A 21,158-nucleotide genomic window follows, 5' to 3' on the forward strand; every position below is an offset into this window, starting at 1 on the left:
AGAGTGGTACGGTAATCCCGTCTTATCAATCATGTTGTTAGACAACAATGAACCTGCAAATTATGAAGAAGCAATGGTGGGCCCAGATTCCAACAAATGGCTAGAAGCCATGAAATCCGAGATAGGATCCATGTATGAGAACAAAGTGTGGACTTTGGAGATACTGCCTGAGGGCCGCAAGGCTATTCAGAACAAATGGATCTTTAAGAAGAAGACGGACGCTGACGGTAATGTGACCGTTTATAAAGCTCGACTTGTGGCAAAGGGTTTTTCACAAGTTCCAGGAGTTGACTACGATGAGACCTTCTCACCCGTAGCGATGCTTAAGTCCGTCAGAATCATGTTGGCAATAGCTGCATTTTTCGATTATGAAATCTGGCAGATGGATGTCAAAATGGCGTTCCTTAACGGTTTCCTTAAGGAAGAGTTGTATATGATGCAACCCGAAGGTTTTGTCGATCCTAAAAATGCTGACAAGGTGTGCAAGCTCCAGCGATCCATTTATGGACTGGTGCAAGCATCTCGGAGTTGGAACAAACGCTTTGATGAGGTGATCAAAGCATTTGGGTTTATACAAGTGGTTGGAGAATCTTGTATTTACAAGAAAGTGAGTGGGAGCTCTGTGGCGTTTCTAATATTATATGTGGATGACATATTACTGATTGGAAACAACATAGAGCTTTTGGAGAGCATAAAAGGTTACTTGAATAAAAGTTTCTCTATGAAAGACCTAGGAGAAGCTGCTTACATTCTAGGCATTAAGATCTATAGGGATAGATCAAAACGCCTGATAGGACTTTCACAAAGCACATACCTTGATAAAGTTTTGAAGAGGTTCAAAATGGAACAATCCAAGAAAGGGTTCTTGCCGGTGTTACAAGGTACGAGATTGAGTAAGACTCAGTGCCCGGCAACTAATGAAGATAGAGAGCATATGCGCTCCGTCCCCTATGCTGCAGCCGTAGGCTCTATCATGTATGCAATGCTGTGCACTAGACCGGATGTTAGCCTGGCCATAAGTATGGCAGGTAGGTTCCAGAGTAATCCAGGAGTGGATCACTGGACGGCGGTCAAGAATATCCTGAAGTACCTGAAAAGGACTAAGGAGATGTTTCTCGTGTATGGAGGTGACGAAGAGCTCGCCGTAAAAGGTTACGTCGATGCAAGCTTTGACACAGATCCGGACGACTCCAAGTCGCAAACCGGATACGTATTTATTCTTAATGGGGGTGCAGTAAGCTGGTGCAGTTCCAAGCAAAGCGTCGTAGCAGATTCTACATGTGAAGCGGAGTACATGGCTGCCTCGGAGGCGGCTAAGGAGGGTGTCTGGATGAAGCAGTTCATGACGGATCTTGGAGTGGTGCCAAGTGCACTGGATCCAATAACCTTGTTCTGTGACAACACTGGTGCCATTGCCTTAGCAAAGGAACCAAGGTTTCACAAGAAGACCAGACACATCAAACGACGCTTCAACCTCATCCGCGACTACGTCGAGGAGGAGGACGTAAATATATGCAAAGTGCACACGGATCTGAATGTAGCAGACCCGCTGACTAAACCTCTTCCACGGCCAAAACATGATCGACACCAGAACTGTATGGGTGTTAGATTTATTACAATGTAATTCACATGGTGATGTGAGGGCTAGATTATTGACTCTAGTGCAAGTGGGAGACTGTTGGAATTATGCCCTAGAGGCAATAATAAATGTATAGTTATTATTATAATTCCTGTATCAAGATAATAGTTTATTATCCATGCTATAATTGTATTGAATGAAGACTCATTTACATGTGTGGATACATAGACAAAACACCGTTCCTAGCATGCCTCTAGTTGGCTAGCCAGTTGATCGATGATAGTCAGTGTGTTCTGATTATGAACAAGGTGTTGTTGCTTGATAACTGGATCACGTCATTAGGAGAATCACGTGATGGACTAGACCCAAACTAATAGACGTAGCATGTTGATCGTGTCATTTTGTTGCTACTGTTTTCTGCGTGTCAAGTATTTATTCCTATGACCATGAGATCATATAACTCACTGACACCGGAGGAATGCTTTGTGTGTATCAAACGTCGCAACGTAACTGGGTGACTATAAAGATGCTCTACAGGTATCTCCGAAGGTGTTAGTTGAGTTAGTATGGATCAAGACTGGCATTTGTCACTCCGTGTGACGGAGAGGTATCTCGGGGCCCACTCGGTAATACAACATCACACACAAGCCTTGCAAGCAATGTAACTTAGTGTAAGTTGCGGGATCTTGTATTACGGAACGAGTAAAGAGACTTGCCGGTAAACGAGATTGAAATAGGTATACGGATACTGACGATCGAATCTCGGGCAGGTAACATACCGAAGGACAAAGGGAATGACATACGGGATTATACGAATCCTTGGCACTGAGGTTCAAACGATGAAGATCTTCGTAGAATATGTAGGATCCAATATGGGCATCCAGGTCCCGCTATTCGATATTGACCGAGGAGTCTCTCGGGTCATGTCTACATAGTTCTCGAACCCGCAGGGTCTGCACACTTAAGGTTCGACGTTGTTTTATGCGTATTTGAGTTATATGGTTGGTTACCGAATGTTGTTCGGAGTCCCGGATGAGATCACGGACGTCACGAGGGTTTCCGGAATGGTCCGGAAACGAAGATTGATATATAGGATGACCTCATTTGATTACCGGAAGGTTTTCGGAGTTACCGGGAATGTACCGGGAATGACGAATGGGTTCCGGGAGTTCACCGGAGGGGGGCAACCCACTCCGGGGAAGCCCATAGGCTTTGGGAGACCCACCAGCCCTTAGTGGGCTGGTGGGACAGCCCCAAGGGAGCCTATGCGCCAAGATAAGAAAATCAAAGGAAAAAAAAGGGGGAAGTGGGAAGGGAGGGGGACTCCTCCCACCAAACCAAGTCCAACTCGGTTTGGGGGGGGAGTCCTCCCCCCCTTGGCTCGGCCGACCCCTTGGGGATCCCGTGGACCCCAAGGCAAGGTCCCCCTCCCTCCTCCTATATATATGGGGCTTTTAGGGAAGATTTGAGACGACTTTCTCACGGCTGCCCGACCACATACCTCCATAGTTTTTCCTCTAGATCGCGTTTCTGCGGAGCTCGGGCGGAGCCCTGCTGAGACAAAATCATCACCAACCTCCGGAGCGCCGTCACGCTGCCGGAGAACTCTTCTACCTCTCCGTCTCTCTTGCTGGATCAAGAAGGCCGAGATCATCGTCGAGCTGTACGTGTGCTGAACGCGGAGGTGCCGTCCGTTCGGTACTAGATCGTGGGACTGATCGCGGGATTGTTCGCGGGGCGGATCGAGGGACGTGAGGACGTTCCACTACATCAACCGCGTTCTCTAACGCTTCTGCTGTACGATCTACAAGGGTACGTAGATCACTCATCCCCTCTCGTAGATGGACATCACCATGATAGGTCTTCGTGCGCGTAGGAAATTTTTTGTTTCCCATGCGACGTTCCCCAACAGGAAGAAGAGAAGGGAAGAAGAGAGGAGAAGAACAGAGAGGGCGACGCGAGAGAGAAGAAGAACAGAGAGGGCGGCGCGAGAGAGAAGAAGAACAGAGAAATGGCGACTGTACGCTTCGATTCGTGCTTTTCATCGCCCGAAACGACGCGGGATGCAAACCGTTTGGGCCTTTAATCCCGGTTTGAGCCACCAACCGGGACTAAAGAGGTATACCAAACGGTTGCCACCACTACGGCAGGCCACGTGTTAGGCTTTTAGTCCCGGGTTCAACCACCAGCCGGGACTAAAGAGGTACGCCAACGGTCGCCCCACTACGGCAGGCCACGTGTTAGTCCTTTAGTCCCGGGTTGAGCCACCAACCGGGACTAAAGAGGTATACCAACCGTCGCCACAACCATGACATGCCACGTGTTAGTCCTTTAGTCCCGGGTTGAGCCACCAACCGGGACTAAAGGGGGGATACGAACGGTTGCCACCACCACTGCCCGCCGCGTAGCCCTTTAGTCCCGGTTTGGGACACGAACCGGGACTAAAGGCTCCTTACGGGCCGGGACTAAAGCCTCGAGGGAGGCATTGAGAATTGGGGCGACGTGGCCGGGCCTTTAGTCTCGGCCCAGAGGAAGGCCGGGACTAAATGGTCCAGGCCAAAGGCCCGTTTTCTACTAGTGTCTTGGACAGAAATCGAGGCTATCAAAACACCGTGTTCCACTTGTCTTGCTCACATACACATACACTCATGGTCGTTGTACCTACGGTGGGTAAATTTCCAATGCCGTGGATGGTCAAATCTTTTTTTTAGCAGAGTACAATCAAAGTCGCTCACATACACGAGCATACACTCGTCCTTATGAACGCACGCACGTAAACCCTACCCCTATGAGCATCTTCGAGAGATTAAGCCGGCACATTATCTTAAGATTGACGAAGTCGCCACTGACGTCTTCGTTGTCGACGGGAACGTCTCCTCCCACTGAAAGCACATCACCGGAAGACCTGGAATAAATCCAGGAAAATGCAAGCATCAACGTCAAGTCTGGGACTTGAACTCTGGTGGGCAGAGGATACCACAGTCCTCCTAACCATCCAAACACGGGTTGGTTTGCAGGATGGTCAAATCTTGGAGTGCCGTGCTGCGCTTGGGCTCCTACTTCTCCCGCGTGATTGATTTAATTCCACGACCGCCGTGCTGCGCTGCGCCGGAGAAAGTTGCTACTTTTTTCATTACATACATATGAAATAAAAGGGAAAACACATAACGACAAAGTACTTCTAAATACACTAGCATGGTTGCCTGCACACTATGGAAAACGGGGCTATAGTCCCGGTTAGTAAGGACCTATATATAGTTCCGGTTTACTAATCGGGACAATTAACTTAGGATTAAAGACCTTTCCTTTAGTTCCGGTTTGCTATGAAGCAGGACTAATACCTTTTCACGTGGCTGGCTGCGTGTGTGGCATGGTCGAAATCTTTAGTCCCGCTTGGTAACATCAACCAGGACTAGAGGATTTGGTGATTTTAGGTTTTGACGTTTTGTGGTTTTGGGATTATTATTTATTTCTCTTTTCATTTTTTGTTTTTCATTTAATTATTTTTTATTTAGAACATATCTTACGCTAGTACATACCGTACACGTTATACATATATCATAGGATATCTCATAGGATCAATCATATATCATAGAATTTCGAGAGGGACCATATATATATAAACTCTATTCATCACCCAGGGTGCATAATAGTTTATTCTTCATCAAAGATAATCTTACGATCAATTTACAAATAAATTACATTTAAAATACAAATAGTTACATTTATATTAAATCACTACATAAAATTTGACAAAAGTAAAAACAAAAATATAGGTCATAAGACCGAAAAAATTGAATTTATTGTATTTTTTGCACTATTTTTGTATGTTCGTAATTTTACGTGACATAAAATATTTTTACATTGATTATATTTTTTATGGTCTTTTTTTACGTATAAAATAAAATAAATTTACGAAACGTAAAATTACGATGCATTGATGTTAAAATAGAGGGGGGTGAAGAATAATTATTCCTCACCCAGGGTGTATATATATATATATATATATATATATATATATATATATATATATATATATATATATAATTTCTCCTACAACTTGCGGATCAATTACATGCATGTATTAATAGGTGAAGTGGTATTCTTCTTTGGGATCTATGACCTGCTCGAGCAAAAATCCCGAAATTTTCTCTTAAAGTGCTCGTATGCGTTCCGTTCGGAGGAGTTCCTCCCGCTTCTCCAATTAAGAACAGTAAAACTGCACCTGATCCCTGTCTTCTCACGAATTAGACATTTCTGGCCGTTTGATTTCCTCTCTTAAACGTTGCTGGTCGTTAGATCTAAAGTAAACACTATGTTTGCCGCGAACTGGGCCTAAAGTCGCCCGGGCAGCTGCTCCCGTAGCTATTTTGCAGCCCTGTGGTTAACTGGGCCACTTTTCCTACACGGCCCAAGGCAACAAAGCCCGGTTTAGCTTTACAGAAAATAAAATGTAGTGAACGAGCACCTCCCCCCTTCGCTCCTCACGCTGCCCCTTCCTCTCCCTGCCGCCGCCCACGACGGCATCTCATCCCTCCTTGCTTCCCAACACGCCGATCCCACCTCCCCCCTTCGCTCCTCACGCTGCCCCTTCCTCTCCCTGCCGCCGCCCACGACGGCATCTCATCCCTCCTTGCTTCCCAACACGCCGATCCCGCCTATGCCTCCGAGTCCCCCGCTCGCCTTGTGGCCACCCACGTTGACCCTCTCGCCCGTGACGACGGATCCTCCCCTCCGAATATCTCTCGCGACCTAAGTGAATCCTCCCGACACCATCGCCGGCAAGAGTAACTGGAGTACCGACGCCCGACGACTTGCCCTGTGAACCTGGAGAGAGACAACAATGATGTGGGCATGACTTGATAGATTTTCCCGGTGGAGCTGAGGAGAGGCGAAGAAGACGATGGGCATGATGCTCTGACGCGTGCAGCTCCTCTGAACCACGCCACCACCCATCTTCTTTTCACAGCCAAGCGCAGGGGAGACGAACTCCCTTGCCGCTAGCGTACCTCGCGGACCTAGGTCTGACCCTAGGTGCCGCCGCCAAGACCTCTTGCTCGTGTATCCACTGCCAGCCGTCCGGTAACCAAGCTCGTGAACACTTCGCCACAGGTATGTTCGCACCTCCCTCCCTTGCGGTCGCGCCACCGCTACCTGATGTGTGGATGTGTGACATCTGATTTTTGGGTTAGGCGGACACGATGTTATTCGGCGCACATCACGCAGAAGACGTCGAAGGTGTTCCGAAGAGCGATGGAGGGGGTGGATCCGTCTCACGTTGTTCTTCAGTCAACATCGCTGACCAGTTGCAGGCACACCGCGACATGCCGCTAGAGTAGTACCAGGATAATCAATTTGTGGGTACTTGAAGGTCCACGCATCCCTGACAATTCGTATTCTCGATGTATGCATGTGCTAAGATCTGTCTTGCCTTGATCTAATTTTGATGCCGTGATCTAATTTTAATAGCTTGCATTCAAGTGCCTATTCTTAAGATTATATTGACTCCCATTCTAACATTTTCCTTCTGGTTGTTCTTGGGCTACTAATAATTGAGTTGTATGTGCTTGCTGTTAGTTCTTTTATGTATATATGGATTGAAGTTTGTGTTGTCCTTCTCGCTTACATTGACACAGTGACGACGGGCATGAGGCGCAGGTGGTTGAGCCACTTCCTTCCATCAAGAGACCTCCTCCCCAGCCTCTCTCAAGCGGCAGACGAACCGGTGGTGCGCTGCCGCTGTCCCGGCGCTCCACGTCGGCAGGATCCTGCCTCCTTCCACGAGTGTGCATCCCAATCATAGTTGCTTCCTATATATAACCATTTTTCAGTGTTTTGACAAGCATATCAACTGCAGATGATGTGCAGGGGAAGTTCAGATAACAAGCATATGAAAGCATCCTCGACACTAACCTGTGGTAGCACTTGCTATGTTTTACTGATGGTTTCTCTTGTTGTCTTGGAAAGGATGAATTTGATATGCTCTCTGAGGATTTTCTAACTGTCTAAATGACTTGGGTGTGTCAGGTACATTTACCTAGCCAACTTTTTGTTTTTTCATATGATACAAATATCTGTGTTTTTGGAAAAATTCGACCCATCGGTTAACTATAGAACACCACAAATACAGTGCATTGCTATTTCAGTGGTGTGCTGTTAATTGTTCAGAATATTACAAGGTTGTTTCATCACTACTTGGTTGGGGAGTTTACACAACATTGAGAAGTTGCAACAATTTTAATATAGATTTTGCTGCGTTGACATATGCTCACTTAGGTGTTCTCTACGGTACTGGAGCAATGGTGCTTGCTTACATGAGCTGAATATATTTCTCGCAGATGTCTTTGTTGCTTATTTAGTTGGCAGTAAAATATTCATGTATCAAAGAATGGTATATAGCTTAATTGCGTCAGCAATCTCTGAATATTTCAGCAGCTCAAGCAGCGTTCCTTTGACAGGAAACCTCCTTCCACGAGTGTGCATCCCAATCATAGTTGCTTCCTATATATAACCATTTTTCAGTCTTTTGACAGGCATATCAACTACAGATGATGTGCAGGGGAAGTTCAGATAACAAGCATATGAAAGCATCCTCGACACTAACCTGTGGTAGCACTTGCTACAATGGTATCAATCTATTTTTTTGTTAGATTACTCCAGATTTGTTCATGGTTATATTCTTATTTTGAAGTATCTAAAATATATTTCCTTGAAGAATCTGTTTACAGTCTGGTGGAGTGACTGGTGCATGCCTTGCCGTATCAGCTTCCCAAGCAGTAATTCATCCCCTCTCCTCCGTGATCTGCGTTCCTGATCGAGTGACTGGTGCATGCCTTGCCGTATCAGCTTCCCACAATTGTGCCTGATTGGCAGAGATAGTGGGGGCGCCAACGGCGGCAGTGCCAGATTCCGGTGGAGTTGTAGTGAGCAGCTTGGTCTCATCACCACGGTGGCGACCGGCAGCCCATTTAGGTCCGAGACCAACTCGTCGCCGTCGGCCATGCCTCTCCTTCCATCAATTCCAAGATCTGCCGACACTTACTCTGTTGTCCGGTGCCAGGTGCCTAAGATCAGCACGCCTCCCCCTCATTTGAGTTTCGCTTGGATTTTTTTTTCTGCTGACTGTAGGATGCAAACGCATCTCTAATTTTCTTGTGTAGTGAGAGTAACAGTGTGATTTTTGAATTCAGTAAAATAACATTTCTTTCACAAGAGATGGATAAATAGGACAATATATACTTCCAGGCAATACAGTTCTGGGAATACTACTGCTAATGAATGTTTATCTCATCTCCATAGAGTTGCTTCGTATAGATCTTATTTTTTTCGAATCTTTCAAGTTCCTTTTGCTCTGATGTATGCTTGCCGATTTATCTAGATGAGAAGGTTCTTTCAATATTAGGCAGATCTTTCAACTAAGCACGTCTCTTTTGTAATCAATCATGGGTATCATCTTAACACTACTTACCTACTAGCAGATATTTTCAAATGTGTGAAAGAATCAACTGCTGGAGATTTCAGAATCTGATAAACTATGCAATTTTTGGTTACATCTTTTTCATTCAGTTTTGGACTTTAGCTCTGTCGTATGTATGTAACTATCTATATTAATTTTCAAGATCCTCTGATTTCAAGAGTAAAGAATAAGGCAGGTAGGCGCAACATACATGGTGAAATCACTCTTAATTATGTTCTTCACAGGGAATACTTACCCTTATAAGATGAACTTGGTTGGAAGATTTTGGCTCTATGAAGCAGATCCGGACCATGATAGCATGATCGTAATTGCTAATCTTGTTGTTGACTAACAGAAAGGAGTACATATTCACATTGTGGTATAATGATGGTAAGACAATCATATATTTTCTTCAGAAGGTTCCTATTTATTGCTTATTGACGATGAAATATTTTTTTCTTTTCAAAATCTTACTCACAATTTTATTGGGGAGAGATATGGCATATGTTAGTTGTCTCATGTTTTAGGCAACCGACAAAGACTTGCTCAATTTTTACCTATGTTCTTTGCATTGCTTAGGTCTATAAATTTCTGGTATTGGCAAGAAATAATTCTCTATGGTGGGCGATCTTATCGAAGCCTTGCCCGAAAAAATGGTTACATCCCACTTATAGGTCAGTCTTATTCGCTACACTCACATACATAAGCTGACACCTTGTTCAATTACTTTAGAGAAGCATTGCTTTCGGCTGAGTCATGCCAACTCATTAAATTTCATTATTTTCGTGTTAAATAGTGAATCCAAACTCCAACATTGTTTCCAAAGCTCGTTATGTAAGGGAATTTTGTGTGGAGTTATGCAGAAGTGCAATGGTCTGTAAATAAACCATTATTATCACCTTCTGTTGAATTATAGTTAACTGGTTATATACCGTTCGCTTGCAGATCCAGATGCACACACTTTTTTTATAATACCTACAGATAGGTGAAAGCAGTATAGATTCATGAGGTGCTATCTGGTCGGTTATGAGGTTTGTGCACCCATTGGCCATTAATCTTCATTTATGGTTATCTAACTTCATTATATAATTTGATTAATAAAACGTGGTAGTGTATTTTTGTGTGATTTACGAAAAGTCATATACAAAATTTACCATTATTTAGTGCTTACAAATGATAGCACTCAACAGTAATTATTCATGCCGTATCTGATGATACTTGATGCCCCTATGAGATAGCCATTGGGATTCTTGATGATACTTGATGCCCTTGGAGATAACCATTGGGGTTCTTGATGATATTTTTCGTGCGTCTTTTCATAGTAATGCCTTAGAAGCGGTCGTCTTAGTATACATTGCTTTTCATTGATCATAATATTACAAGTTGCATGTTATCAGTTATTTCGGATCATGTTACTAAATAATTTTATTTTTTTTTATATATATATATATACATATATCTATCTGACATGTGATACCTTCCAAATTTACGAATTTAATTTTTGTTTTATGCCAATAAAAATTTACAAAATTGTCTACCATTTTACGTTTTATTGATAAAATGGACGGGCGCGGCAACGCGCGCCCATCACGATCTAGTGGATACATGATGACCTCACTCGACTGAGACTTAACCAAGTCTCAGCCGACTGAGTCTTTGACAAACACTAATAATAAATTTATTTTTTAATTTGCTACTAGGTTTGACATCTTTTTTTAATTACATCCTTATCTATGTAGTTCTTTCTTTTTTATTTGCTACTTCCTCCGTTTCAAAATAAGTGTCTCAACTTTATACTAGCTCTAGTATAAAATTGTACTAACTTTGAGACAGTTATTTTGAGAGAGGGAGTATTATGTAGAGTAGTTCATTAGTCAACTGTTCATCACCTGCCTCCTTCTCTTGATCCTAGCCTTGAAGCCGTTCTTCATGTGGAGGATGATTGAGATGTTGGGCTCGACGACGTGCCCCGGCACGGCCTCCACCTCGAAGTTCCGCACCACGGCCGCTGCGACCACCTTGAGCTGCACGAACGCCATGTCCTTGCCGAGGCAGGTTCGTGGCCCAGTGTTGAAGGACGCGAACTTGTACGACGGCACGTACCGCAGCTTGCCATCCTCCCCGATCCACCGCTCCGGCCGGAATTCCCGGCAGTCCTCGCCCCACACGGCCTCCATCCTCCCCATCGCGTACAGCGACACCACGATCTTGTCCCCCGGCCGCACCTGGTGCCCGCTCGGCAGTGCCTCGGCGGCGACCACGCCCTTGTGCTCGAACGGCACCGGAGGGTACAACCGGAGGGACTCGCACAGGGCGGCATGGAGGTACACCAGCCGGCCTAGCTCATCGGGGTCGTAGGTCACCATGTCGTCTAGGGTGGTGCTGGTGGTGGCCTTGATGGTGTCGAGCTCTGCCAGGATCTTGGACTCCACCCGTGGGTTCATTGTGAGGAGATAGAAGAACCAGGACAGTGCCGAGCCGGTCGTGTCGCGGCCGGCGAGCATAAGGTTCATGGTCGTGTCACGCAGGATGACGTCGTCAACGGCATCGTCGTCCTCATCGATGTAGGAGGAGAGCAAGTCTGCCGAGTCCTCGTCGTCGTCCTCGATCACACGTCCGGCCTTCACCGCGTCCCGCTGCTTGGCGATCGCGTCGCCGATGAACCCGTCGATGTCGAGCCGCGCCACCGTCATTTTCCGCTCGTACCCGACCCCGAGCCACCGCACCAGCTTCCACCACGACAGTGGGAGCACACTGCGGACGAGGAGCACGTCCATGGCGTCGTCTATAGCGCGTGCAAAACGCACCTCCGGGAAACTGACGGTCAGACAGCCCGGGTCGACGCCGAACACCAGCGTTGCCGTCATGTCGAACGTCAGTCTGAGGAACACGTCCTTGAGGTCACACACGCCGCCGGTGCTGGTGGCGGCAACGTGGTCGAGCAGCGGGAGCAGGTCGCGCTCGACCTTGAGGCGGCTGCACCGGGACACGAAGGCCCGAAACCGTGGCCCGGACATGAGCAACTGCGCCTTGGCGCGCTGGCGACGCCAAGAGTCGCCGTCGGCGTTGAAGATGCCGCCGCCGAGGATGTCCATGATCTCGGCGAGCTCAGTGCCCTTGGGGTAGTTGGGGAAGTTGGAGGTGAAGACGTGGCGGACGTTGGCCGGGTCGGAGGTGAAAAAAAGATGCCTCCCCGAGAGCGGTGGTCCGGTGAGGCGGAAGTTGAGCTGGGTGGTGCTGAGGAGGGACGTGACCCAGTCGTGGAGGCGCGGGAGGTTGACGAGGAGCGCCGGCAGCATACCCACGACCGGCCAATCCAGCGGGATCAGTGGGTTCTTGCGCCTGGACCTGACGTGGAGGTAGTAGAGGACGGCGAGGCAGAGCAAGGCGAGCGAAAACTCGAGGAAGGAGACGGGCGCCATTGTTAACGTTTTTGCTAGCTCTTGCAGTTCCATCGGTGCCGTGCCCAAGGTCTGGCAGGAGGAGTGCTGCTACAACGGTGTGGTGGGGGCTGAACGCCACGCGCGCGAGGGCCGTACATGTACTCATGCTCGAGCAGTACTCAACAGTCATGGATTTCCTTTCAGATGCTTACTCCTAATCAATGCTTTGATATGACATTTGCACTAAAAGTACTCCGTAGTACTCAGCACTGCACATATTTACTCAAGTCCAAGGAAAGAGCGCTACCACAGTGCCACTGACGCATCTAGAGTTGAAAGCTCCAAAAGGACGATTACTCTTTTCAAAGGATAACGCCGACACGTGTCTAGTATTTTATAAAGAAGGAGACCAATATGAATATTTTATACGTGCGTATATATATTAGATCATGATATAAAAATTGTGAATACTGTTTACGTACCTGAAGAGTTCCTGGATTTTTGATCCGTCGTTCAATTATAAAGCGAATGTTCTCACAAACATAGTATGCACATAGATTATGGCCCGATTGTTGCCGCATGGAATGCTTTACAAGAATAGAATTCAGTCAGATAATAACCAAGCATTATAATGGTACTGAAACTAGAACTAAAGATATGCACGGACGTAGCTAGTACTACTTAATTACCCTATATGTTGTCCACCGCAGCTTTGATTTCCATTCACCACGAACATTCTTGATGAACGGGCTCCAAACTCTGCCCGGCAAAGAAAAAAAATAAAAGGAGTTATTAATTAATTGATATTAGGAAATGAACTAAAGAGGTCGATATAGTGCGATAATGATTGAAATTATCTGTCGAGCATGAATTTCAGGGACATGTACTCGTCCTCGTCTTTTCTTAGTGAGTCCATTACGTGAACGGTTTCCTTGTCAACCGTAATGATTAGCAGGATCCAGTAAAATCTGCGTTGTATAAGCGGACATGCATGCACGCAACTCAACAAGCACTATATGTAAATTTAACATCGATTGGGTAAGAAAAATAGAATTTATAGTATAAGACAGTAACACTCACCTGAAGTTGTAAGGAAATAATATTTTTCATTGTGACTTGGTATCTCCAAAATCCGGAACAAGTGATCCTGTGTATCTTTTGGAAATTCTAGTACAGCTTTGTCATAGATGCAATTTGGGTCAATGAAGCCAATGCCATGTGTTCCATATTTTTTCATTTTAAACATCTTCATTCTGCATAACACCATACACAAAAGAATATAGTGAGGATAATTAGAGCCAAATGAACGAGCAGATGAGCTAGGGACTTGAATTACAGAAAGAAATCACTTACAAACAATAGCAACTGACGATAGATTTGTCGAGTGCGTCTTGATTGTATAACTGTCATAATTCTGGAAAGTCAATCCACAAATCTTTTGCAGTGAATAAATCCACTTCCTTGACTTTCATCATGAGGGACGTACGCCCGAGTTCTGGTTGCTTCATGAACCTGGTATGGAGTTTGTACATTTGCGTTGATAGCTGCTTGACAAGCTCATGCCTGACGAGAGGTTTCTTGGGTTGAAATGTCCATACTAGTTTGTTATTCCTTTCCACCGTGGGAATGACGTCCTCGTTGTGTAGGAGTTGTGCAACAGTGACACCAGCCTCTCTAGCCATCTATTTAGCAACATCGGGATCGACTTGCTCATTGTTACCCACCTTGAGCAGCGGGATCGATTGCACTGACTGTTCTCCCAGCTGGGGAATGGTTTTCTTGCTTCTTTTAGTAAGGAGCTTCCCCCTCGTTTGCCCTTTTTGATGTGACTTGATAACAGAGCGGTCATAGACTGATTTAGTTCTCTTCGCACACGGCGGGTCAAAAAGATTGGCCAGAATGCGCTTGACGGTTTCCATAAGTATTATCTCCTTTGGCAAAGGCTTTATCTTGGCAAAATGGGCCCACAACTCAGCATCCACTGTCTCGTCTCTTTCCTGTGCGGTCATCTCGCAAGCCACTTTGGCGACAGAGGAGGGGTGCATTTCTTCCTTCGCTTATTCCGCTTTGGACTCTGGTTCTTCATTAGAAAATGAAATGGCCACCGGTGGCGGGTTGGCGGGATGGGTTCGGCTGACGCGGTGGTAGACTCGCGCTCGGCTCCATTCCGGGTTGGGATGGAGTCGGCTGACGTGGTGGCGGACAAGCGTCGGGCTCCATGCCGGGTGGGATGGAGTCGGTGTGAGGATCGCGTATATGTGCCCAATGACCCTGAGATCAGGAAGTTGATTCTGCAGGAGGCAGATGGTTCGTTGTATTCGATTCACCCAGGAAATAGCAAGATGTATCTGGATTTGAACGACAGTTTCTGGTGGACTGGAATGAAGAAGGATATTGCGGAGTGTGTGGCAGTTTGTGATGTTTGTCAGAGAGTGGAGGCAGAGCATCAGAAGCCAGCAGGATTGCTACAGCCATTGTCGATACCCGAATGGAAGTGGGACAAGCTAGGCATGGATTTCATCACGGGATTACCCCGAACGCGTTCAGGCTATGACTCGATTTGGGTTGTAGTCGACCGTTTGATGAAGATATACATGACCAGGATCGTATGTCTGCATGGAGTTCCGAGAGCCATTGTATCAGATAGAGGAACCCAGTTTACCTCAAAGTTCTGGAACCAGTTGCACGAAACCTTGGGAACAAGGCTAGAGTTCAGTACAGCCTTTCATCCACAGAGAGATGGACAGACCGAGAGAGTCAACCATATTCTAGAGGACATGCTGAGAGCTTGTGCACTAGATTATGGATCCAGTTGGGACGACAATTTGCCGCACGGAGAGTTCTCCTACAACAACAGCTATCAAGCCAGTTTAAATATGGCCCCTTTCGAAGCTTTGTACGGGAGAAGGTGCAGGAAACCGTTGTTATGGGACGAAGTTGGAGACCGTAAGCTGTTCGGACCAGATTAGATTAAGGAATCTGAAGAAAAGGTTAAGTTGATTCGTGATAGACTGAAGGTAGCCCAGTCCAAACAGAAGAGCTATGCGGATTTAAAACACAAGGAGATAGTTCATGAAGCCGGAGACAGAGTTTATCTTCGCGTGTCCCCACTTCGAGGAGTTAAGCATTTTGGAGTTAAAGGAAAATTAGCACCACATTTTGTGGGACCATACAAAGTTCTGGAACGTATAGGAGAAGTTGCTTACAAGTTGGAATTGCTGGAAGGATTGTCGGGAGTTCACGATGTCTTTCATGTTTCCCAGTTGAAAAAGTGCCACACAGAGATGGCCGATATTCCTCTAAGAGATACAGTACCACTGGAAGCAATTCATTTGGATAGTGATTTGACCTACGAGGAGAAACCAGAGAAGATTCTCGAGTATGCCAGCCGAATCACACGCAACAAGGTTATCAAGTTCTGCAAAGTTCAATGGAGCCACCATACCGAGGAAGAAGCCACCTGGGAGCGAGAGGAGGATCTATGGAAAGATCACCCGCACCTATTTTCTAGCCAACCCGAATCTCGAGGGCGAGATTCATCTTAAGGGGGTAGGTTTGTAACATCCCAAATTTCCAATTTGGAATGTTATTGCATTAGAGCATCTTGCATATCATTTTTTTTGCATAATTACTAATCCTAAAAATTCTAAGCAACTCAAGGACCCTTGGAGAGAGTTGGGAATTTATTTATTTTCATATTGGGATCTTCTCAAATAATGAAAAGAGGATCATTGGTTTTTAATTATTTTTCTCTTCAAATATTTCATATATAAAAATATGAGAGAGGGGATAAAATGACTTTCCCAAAATTTAGAAATATTTGAGAGGAAATATTAAAGCCAAATAATAATTTTTATTTCGATTTTATTTGTTATTTTATTGGATTTACGAAAATACACGTTTTTCAAATTATTATTTCGGCCTTTTAAAAATGTCCACGTTGTAGAGCTCATTTTTAGGAGTCCGACAAAATTTGTTTCATCAAAATCGGAGTTCGTATGGACTTCCTTTTTAATTTTCTATCTCTTCAGATTTAAAAAAATAAAACGAGCCGACCGCGGAAACTTTAGAAGCCGCCCGCCCCTCCTGCGCACAAACCCTAGCCGCCGCTCGCCGCCACTTGCGGGAGCACGCCGCCTGAGGTAGAAAAATAATATTTTTTTTGTTTTTTTGTTTTATTTAATTATCGGACGTTGTCGGTACTTTCGTTTTAACGAACACTTTTTGTTAATTAAATTCAGACGACGAACGTTCATTCGTCCGTCTGTTCCTGAGATTTATTTTCGGCGATTAATTTCGATCGCGATTCCTGATCCGAATTTCGTTTTAGTATAACTTTTCGCTCGTTTATCGGAATCAGGTGATTCAAACGCCCAGATCTGCATCACGAAAATCTCTTTCCGATTAATACACTTGCACAAGATTTTTATATATAAAATTTTGACTTTAATCCAGATTAGTAAACGAATCTCGTTTCTTTCGCAGTTTGAGTTTCGTTGATCCGTTTGGTTTGATTCTTTTTGCAAACCGGAGTTGTTTACTTGAACTTTCTGGTTAGATCTTATTCGATTTTACCCGTGCATCTATATTGTTGCTTATGTGTGCTATTGTTTGTTGCGATAGAATACCCGGATTGTGGAGCGTGCTACTACGAGTCCCTAGGTTTTGCGGATCATTAGCAAGGCAAGTAGCACTTTGATCATATCCCTTATTACCCAGTTTTATTGCATTAGATCCACCCTCACACATTGCATGGTTAGGATCTAATTAACATGTGGGTATTGGGAAGTAGATACAGAGGTAGAACCTATTACCTATTTACTACCAAACTTTTGGGAGTTACTTCTACGTTATGCTAGTATTGCTATGCTATGCTTGTAGACGATTATTTGGGTGAGTGATTTCCATGACCGATGTGAGTATTGTTAATTAAAGGTTAACTTAAGGTGGCTACTTAAATACAAATCTGGGTGGATTGCTTGAGGCACCCTGGAATCCCCAGTGGCTGTCAGGATATCCCGGGGGAACCGTGTGATCATCCTAAGGTCCGCCATCCAGCTTCAAAGAGATCATAAGACTATTCATACCTGAAACTTACGTGTGCAGCCGCAAGCTATTATGGGCTCTAGCATAGTTGAGTAAGTTGTGTGAAGCTCTCGAAGTGGTAGACTAGAAGATGTAGAGGGTATAGGTGGTACGGTCTACCCAGAAGTAGAGAGTTAATGCTTCAGAAAAACTGTGTCTCGAATTCTCCAACCATGGATGTATTTCGAGTCTTGTGGGAAAAGTTAACAACCTCTGCAGAGTGTACAAACTAATCATGATTAGCCGTGTCCCCGGTTATGGACATCTTGAGTATCTAGTTCTTGGATTTTCATGTGTATCTCAACACTCTAAATTAATTTGCGGGTTAATGATGATTATTTTTGGGTTTGAGTTGGAGGAACCTTCTCATTGTTTAATAACTAACAACGTAGTTAAATAAACTTTGTTCCACTAATATAGGAAGAAATTTGGTTTTATGCAAAACTGTTAACCATAGAGCTTTCCACCAGCCAAATATGCATGTAGACATAGCATTTATTTCTGTTCACTCTCTATGTGCTACCTTGCCAGCATATTCCATGTGCTGACCCATTTCGGGCTACAACGTTCATGTTGCAGACTTTTCAGATATCGAGTAAGCGCCATAGGTCATTGTTTTGCACTCAGCTATGCCGTTGGAGTTGATGGACCTACTTTATCTTGCAAGCCTTCCGCTGTTATCGTATTTAGATGGCCTTAGGCCATATTATTGTAATAAGTTATCTTTGAGACATTCGTTGTATTATGTGTGTGATTGCTACTCTGTTATAATACCCATTGAAGTACTGTGCGCGTCAGCATACCGATCCAGGGATGACACAGATGCATAGAGACTGGACTGATTGAGGCCTGGTCGCTACACTTTCCGACCCCTCCCAACATTCGTGAGTATGTGGAAGAGAAGGGAGGCCGGCGATAGGACAGGAGGAGGTGGACATGGGTAGTCTGCTGGTGGCTAGGATTCTTTTTTGAGGGGGGGGGGTAGTAGCTACGATTACTATCTCCCTCCCCATATTGTGGTAGTTGTATAAATAAATATGGAGAAGGACTTCGGTACAACCCCCACCGCCTAAACATATAAGGGCAGTATGGTCTTTACACATTGTATACAGTATCCGTCGCCCCGTCCGCCCGCACGTCGTACGTACGCCACGTCAGCCCACGCGTTGGCGGTTGGTTTGGAAGAAAAAAACGTATCTTTTCTCTCCATCGCCGGCGTGACTCCACCCCCCGCACGTCTCCGTCGCCGCTGCCGCGACTCCATCACGCATCGTCTCCGCCATCGACGTGACTCCACCCCCGCACGTCTCCGCTGCCGCCATGACTCCACCACGCGTCGTCTCCACCGCCATCTCCGGCGCCGCCGTTATGCCAGCACACACGCCTCCGCCGTCACCGGTACGCCACCACGCACGAATCCACCGCCGTCTCCGCCACCAACGTGACTCCCCCCCCCCCGCACGTCTTTGATGTGGTCGACGTGACCACCCATAGCAACAAACCTCTGCCGCCGATGCTTTGACGCCGGCGGTTGCAGTGACCGACGCGGCGTGTCCACCTTCAAACGACGATGTTGCAGCCCGGTGCATCGACGTCGAACACAGCGAACGATGTCGGTCAACCCTTCGACGACGGACAGTAAGTGTTTTTTCATTTAATCCATACGATTTTTCATGATTTCATTGTATGATTTATGGTGTGGTATTGTGACATTGATAGAACACGTATTGAAAGGTTTATTGTTAGAGCAAGTCATTGAATATGCTGGCGATGACTTTAGTAGTGAGGATGAATCATCATCATTGAATGCAAATAAATCACCCGGACACAAATATATGAGTCAGGATGAATCATATAGTGGTAATGTAAGTGTTGTGTACGTTGACTATAAATTATGGAATATAAGCTAGCTATTACATTGACACTTACAATTGCTATTGAATTTAAATAGATGCATGCCAATGATGACAATGACGATTACGATATAGATGAACAATCTTATGTTGAAAGTGGAACCCAGGTACGTTTCAGATATGTTGCATAATTATTAGCATACAAATTGTATTACCACTTACACTTTTGAATCTGCACAGAGAAAGACCGATGGTGACACTGAGCCGAGAACTTTATATGATGACAATGATGAGGATGATGAAAATGCATCTAATGAAGGAAATGTGAATGAAGTAAGTTATAGTACGTGTTCAAATTATTCATGAAAACTAAAAACATAGCAACAGACTGACGAACATGGTGATATGTCTTATTTTGCAGGGGGGTGTTGATGGTCCTAATGGGAACGATGAGCATGTTGACGATCTTGAGTTTGACCTTGACATCGGCTATGATGAATATCAACAAGAGACATTGGATAGGCATTGGGAAGTCATGGCCAAGACATTCAGGTCAGAAGGAGAGGCATACATGTTCTACAACCAGTACGCGAAAGATGGTGGGTTCAGTATCAGGAGGGACTTGAAAAGATTTGCAAAAGATTCTGAAAAACTTTTGCGCTTGAGGAGGTATCTTTGTTCCACTGCAGGAAAACGACATGCCAAATTTTGTACCATGGAAGGCCGGACCCGCAGACTGAGACCGGAGAGTCAATGCTTCTGTGAAGCCCATTTAAAAGTGAAGCTTGATAGAAAGAGTGGACTTTGGTATCTTAGTAGTTTCTTCGATGATCACAACCATGTTCTTGCAAAACCGGACGAAGTCCCTTTCCTCCGGTCTCATAATGTGATCAAAAAATTTCGGAAAGCAGAGATATTAGCTATGGCAGGAGATGGGATAAGAAAACACATTACTTTTGATAACTTTGTCAGCAGGTACGGTTCATACGCTAAGACAGGGTTTGGAAGGAGGAAGTTGTACAATATGTGCTACAGGGAGAAGATGGAAGTGCTTGCCCAAGGTGATGCTGACACTGCTATAGGAATCATGTTGGCTAGAAAGGACAGGGATCCAGATTTCTTCTTTGAGCATACTGTTGACACTGAAGGTAGGCTGAACAACTTGTTCTGGTGTGATTCGCAATCACGTCGGGATTATCTTGACTATGGTGATGTCATTGTGTTCGACAGTACGTACAAGATGAATAGGTATGGAATGCCATTTATCCCTTTCGTCGGTCTCAACAATCACCATTGCACTACGGTATTTGCATGCCCCATTGTTTTAGATGAGACTAAAGGTACGTATATTTGGCTGCTAGAGACGTTTTTGAAAGCTCACTGTCAGAAGAAGCCCCAGTCTGTAATTACTGATGGAGATGCAGCAATGATAAGGGCTATCAGGATGGTGCTTCCTGACGTGTGGCATCGTCTATGTTCATGGCATATTTAAAAGAACATGCAGAAACACCTCCACCACAAGTCATTGAAGGAATTCAGGTCACTCCTATACTATGCCACCACACATACAGTTTTTGAGGAGAGATGGGCCGCGTTTGTTCAGAAATGGCAGACGGAGAAAACAAAAACATGGCTCCATAGGATGTACAGGAAGAAGAAGCTTTGGGCTGCATCATATTTGTCTGGTGGGTTATTTCTTGGTATGCGGAGTAATCAAAGGAGCGAGAGCCTGAACTCATGCCTGCACCTACATCTTGACTATGGTATGACAATTGTTGACATGATTGTACAACATGAGAATT

General features: G+C 45.2%; 1 protein-coding gene across 1 annotated transcript; it reads right to left on the reverse strand.

Annotated features, from left to right (window-relative positions):
• Positions 1-10,805: 10,805 nt before the first annotated feature.
• On the reverse strand, positions 10,806-12,570 carry LOC123439316 (alkane hydroxylase MAH1-like). Its single transcript, XM_045116050.1, has one exon. The coding sequence runs from the start codon at positions 12,488-12,490 to the stop codon at positions 10,910-10,912; it is 1,581 nt and encodes a 526-aa protein (XP_044971985.1). The 5' UTR covers positions 12,491-12,570; the 3' UTR covers positions 10,806-10,909.
• Between the last annotated feature and the right edge of the window lie 8,588 nt (positions 12,571-21,158).

The sequence above is a fragment of the Hordeum vulgare genome, chromosome 3H (assembly GCF_904849725.1).
Source record: "Hordeum vulgare subsp. vulgare chromosome 3H, MorexV3_pseudomolecules_assembly, whole genome shotgun sequence".
NCBI lineage: Eukaryota > Viridiplantae > Streptophyta > Magnoliopsida > Poales > Poaceae > Hordeum > Hordeum vulgare.

Excerpts from the sequence above, each read along its gene's own strand:
- LOC123439316 (XM_045116050.1), bottom strand. The coding sequence starts at position 12,490 with ATGGAACTGCAAGAGCTAGCAAAAACGTTAACAATGGCGCCCGTCTCC.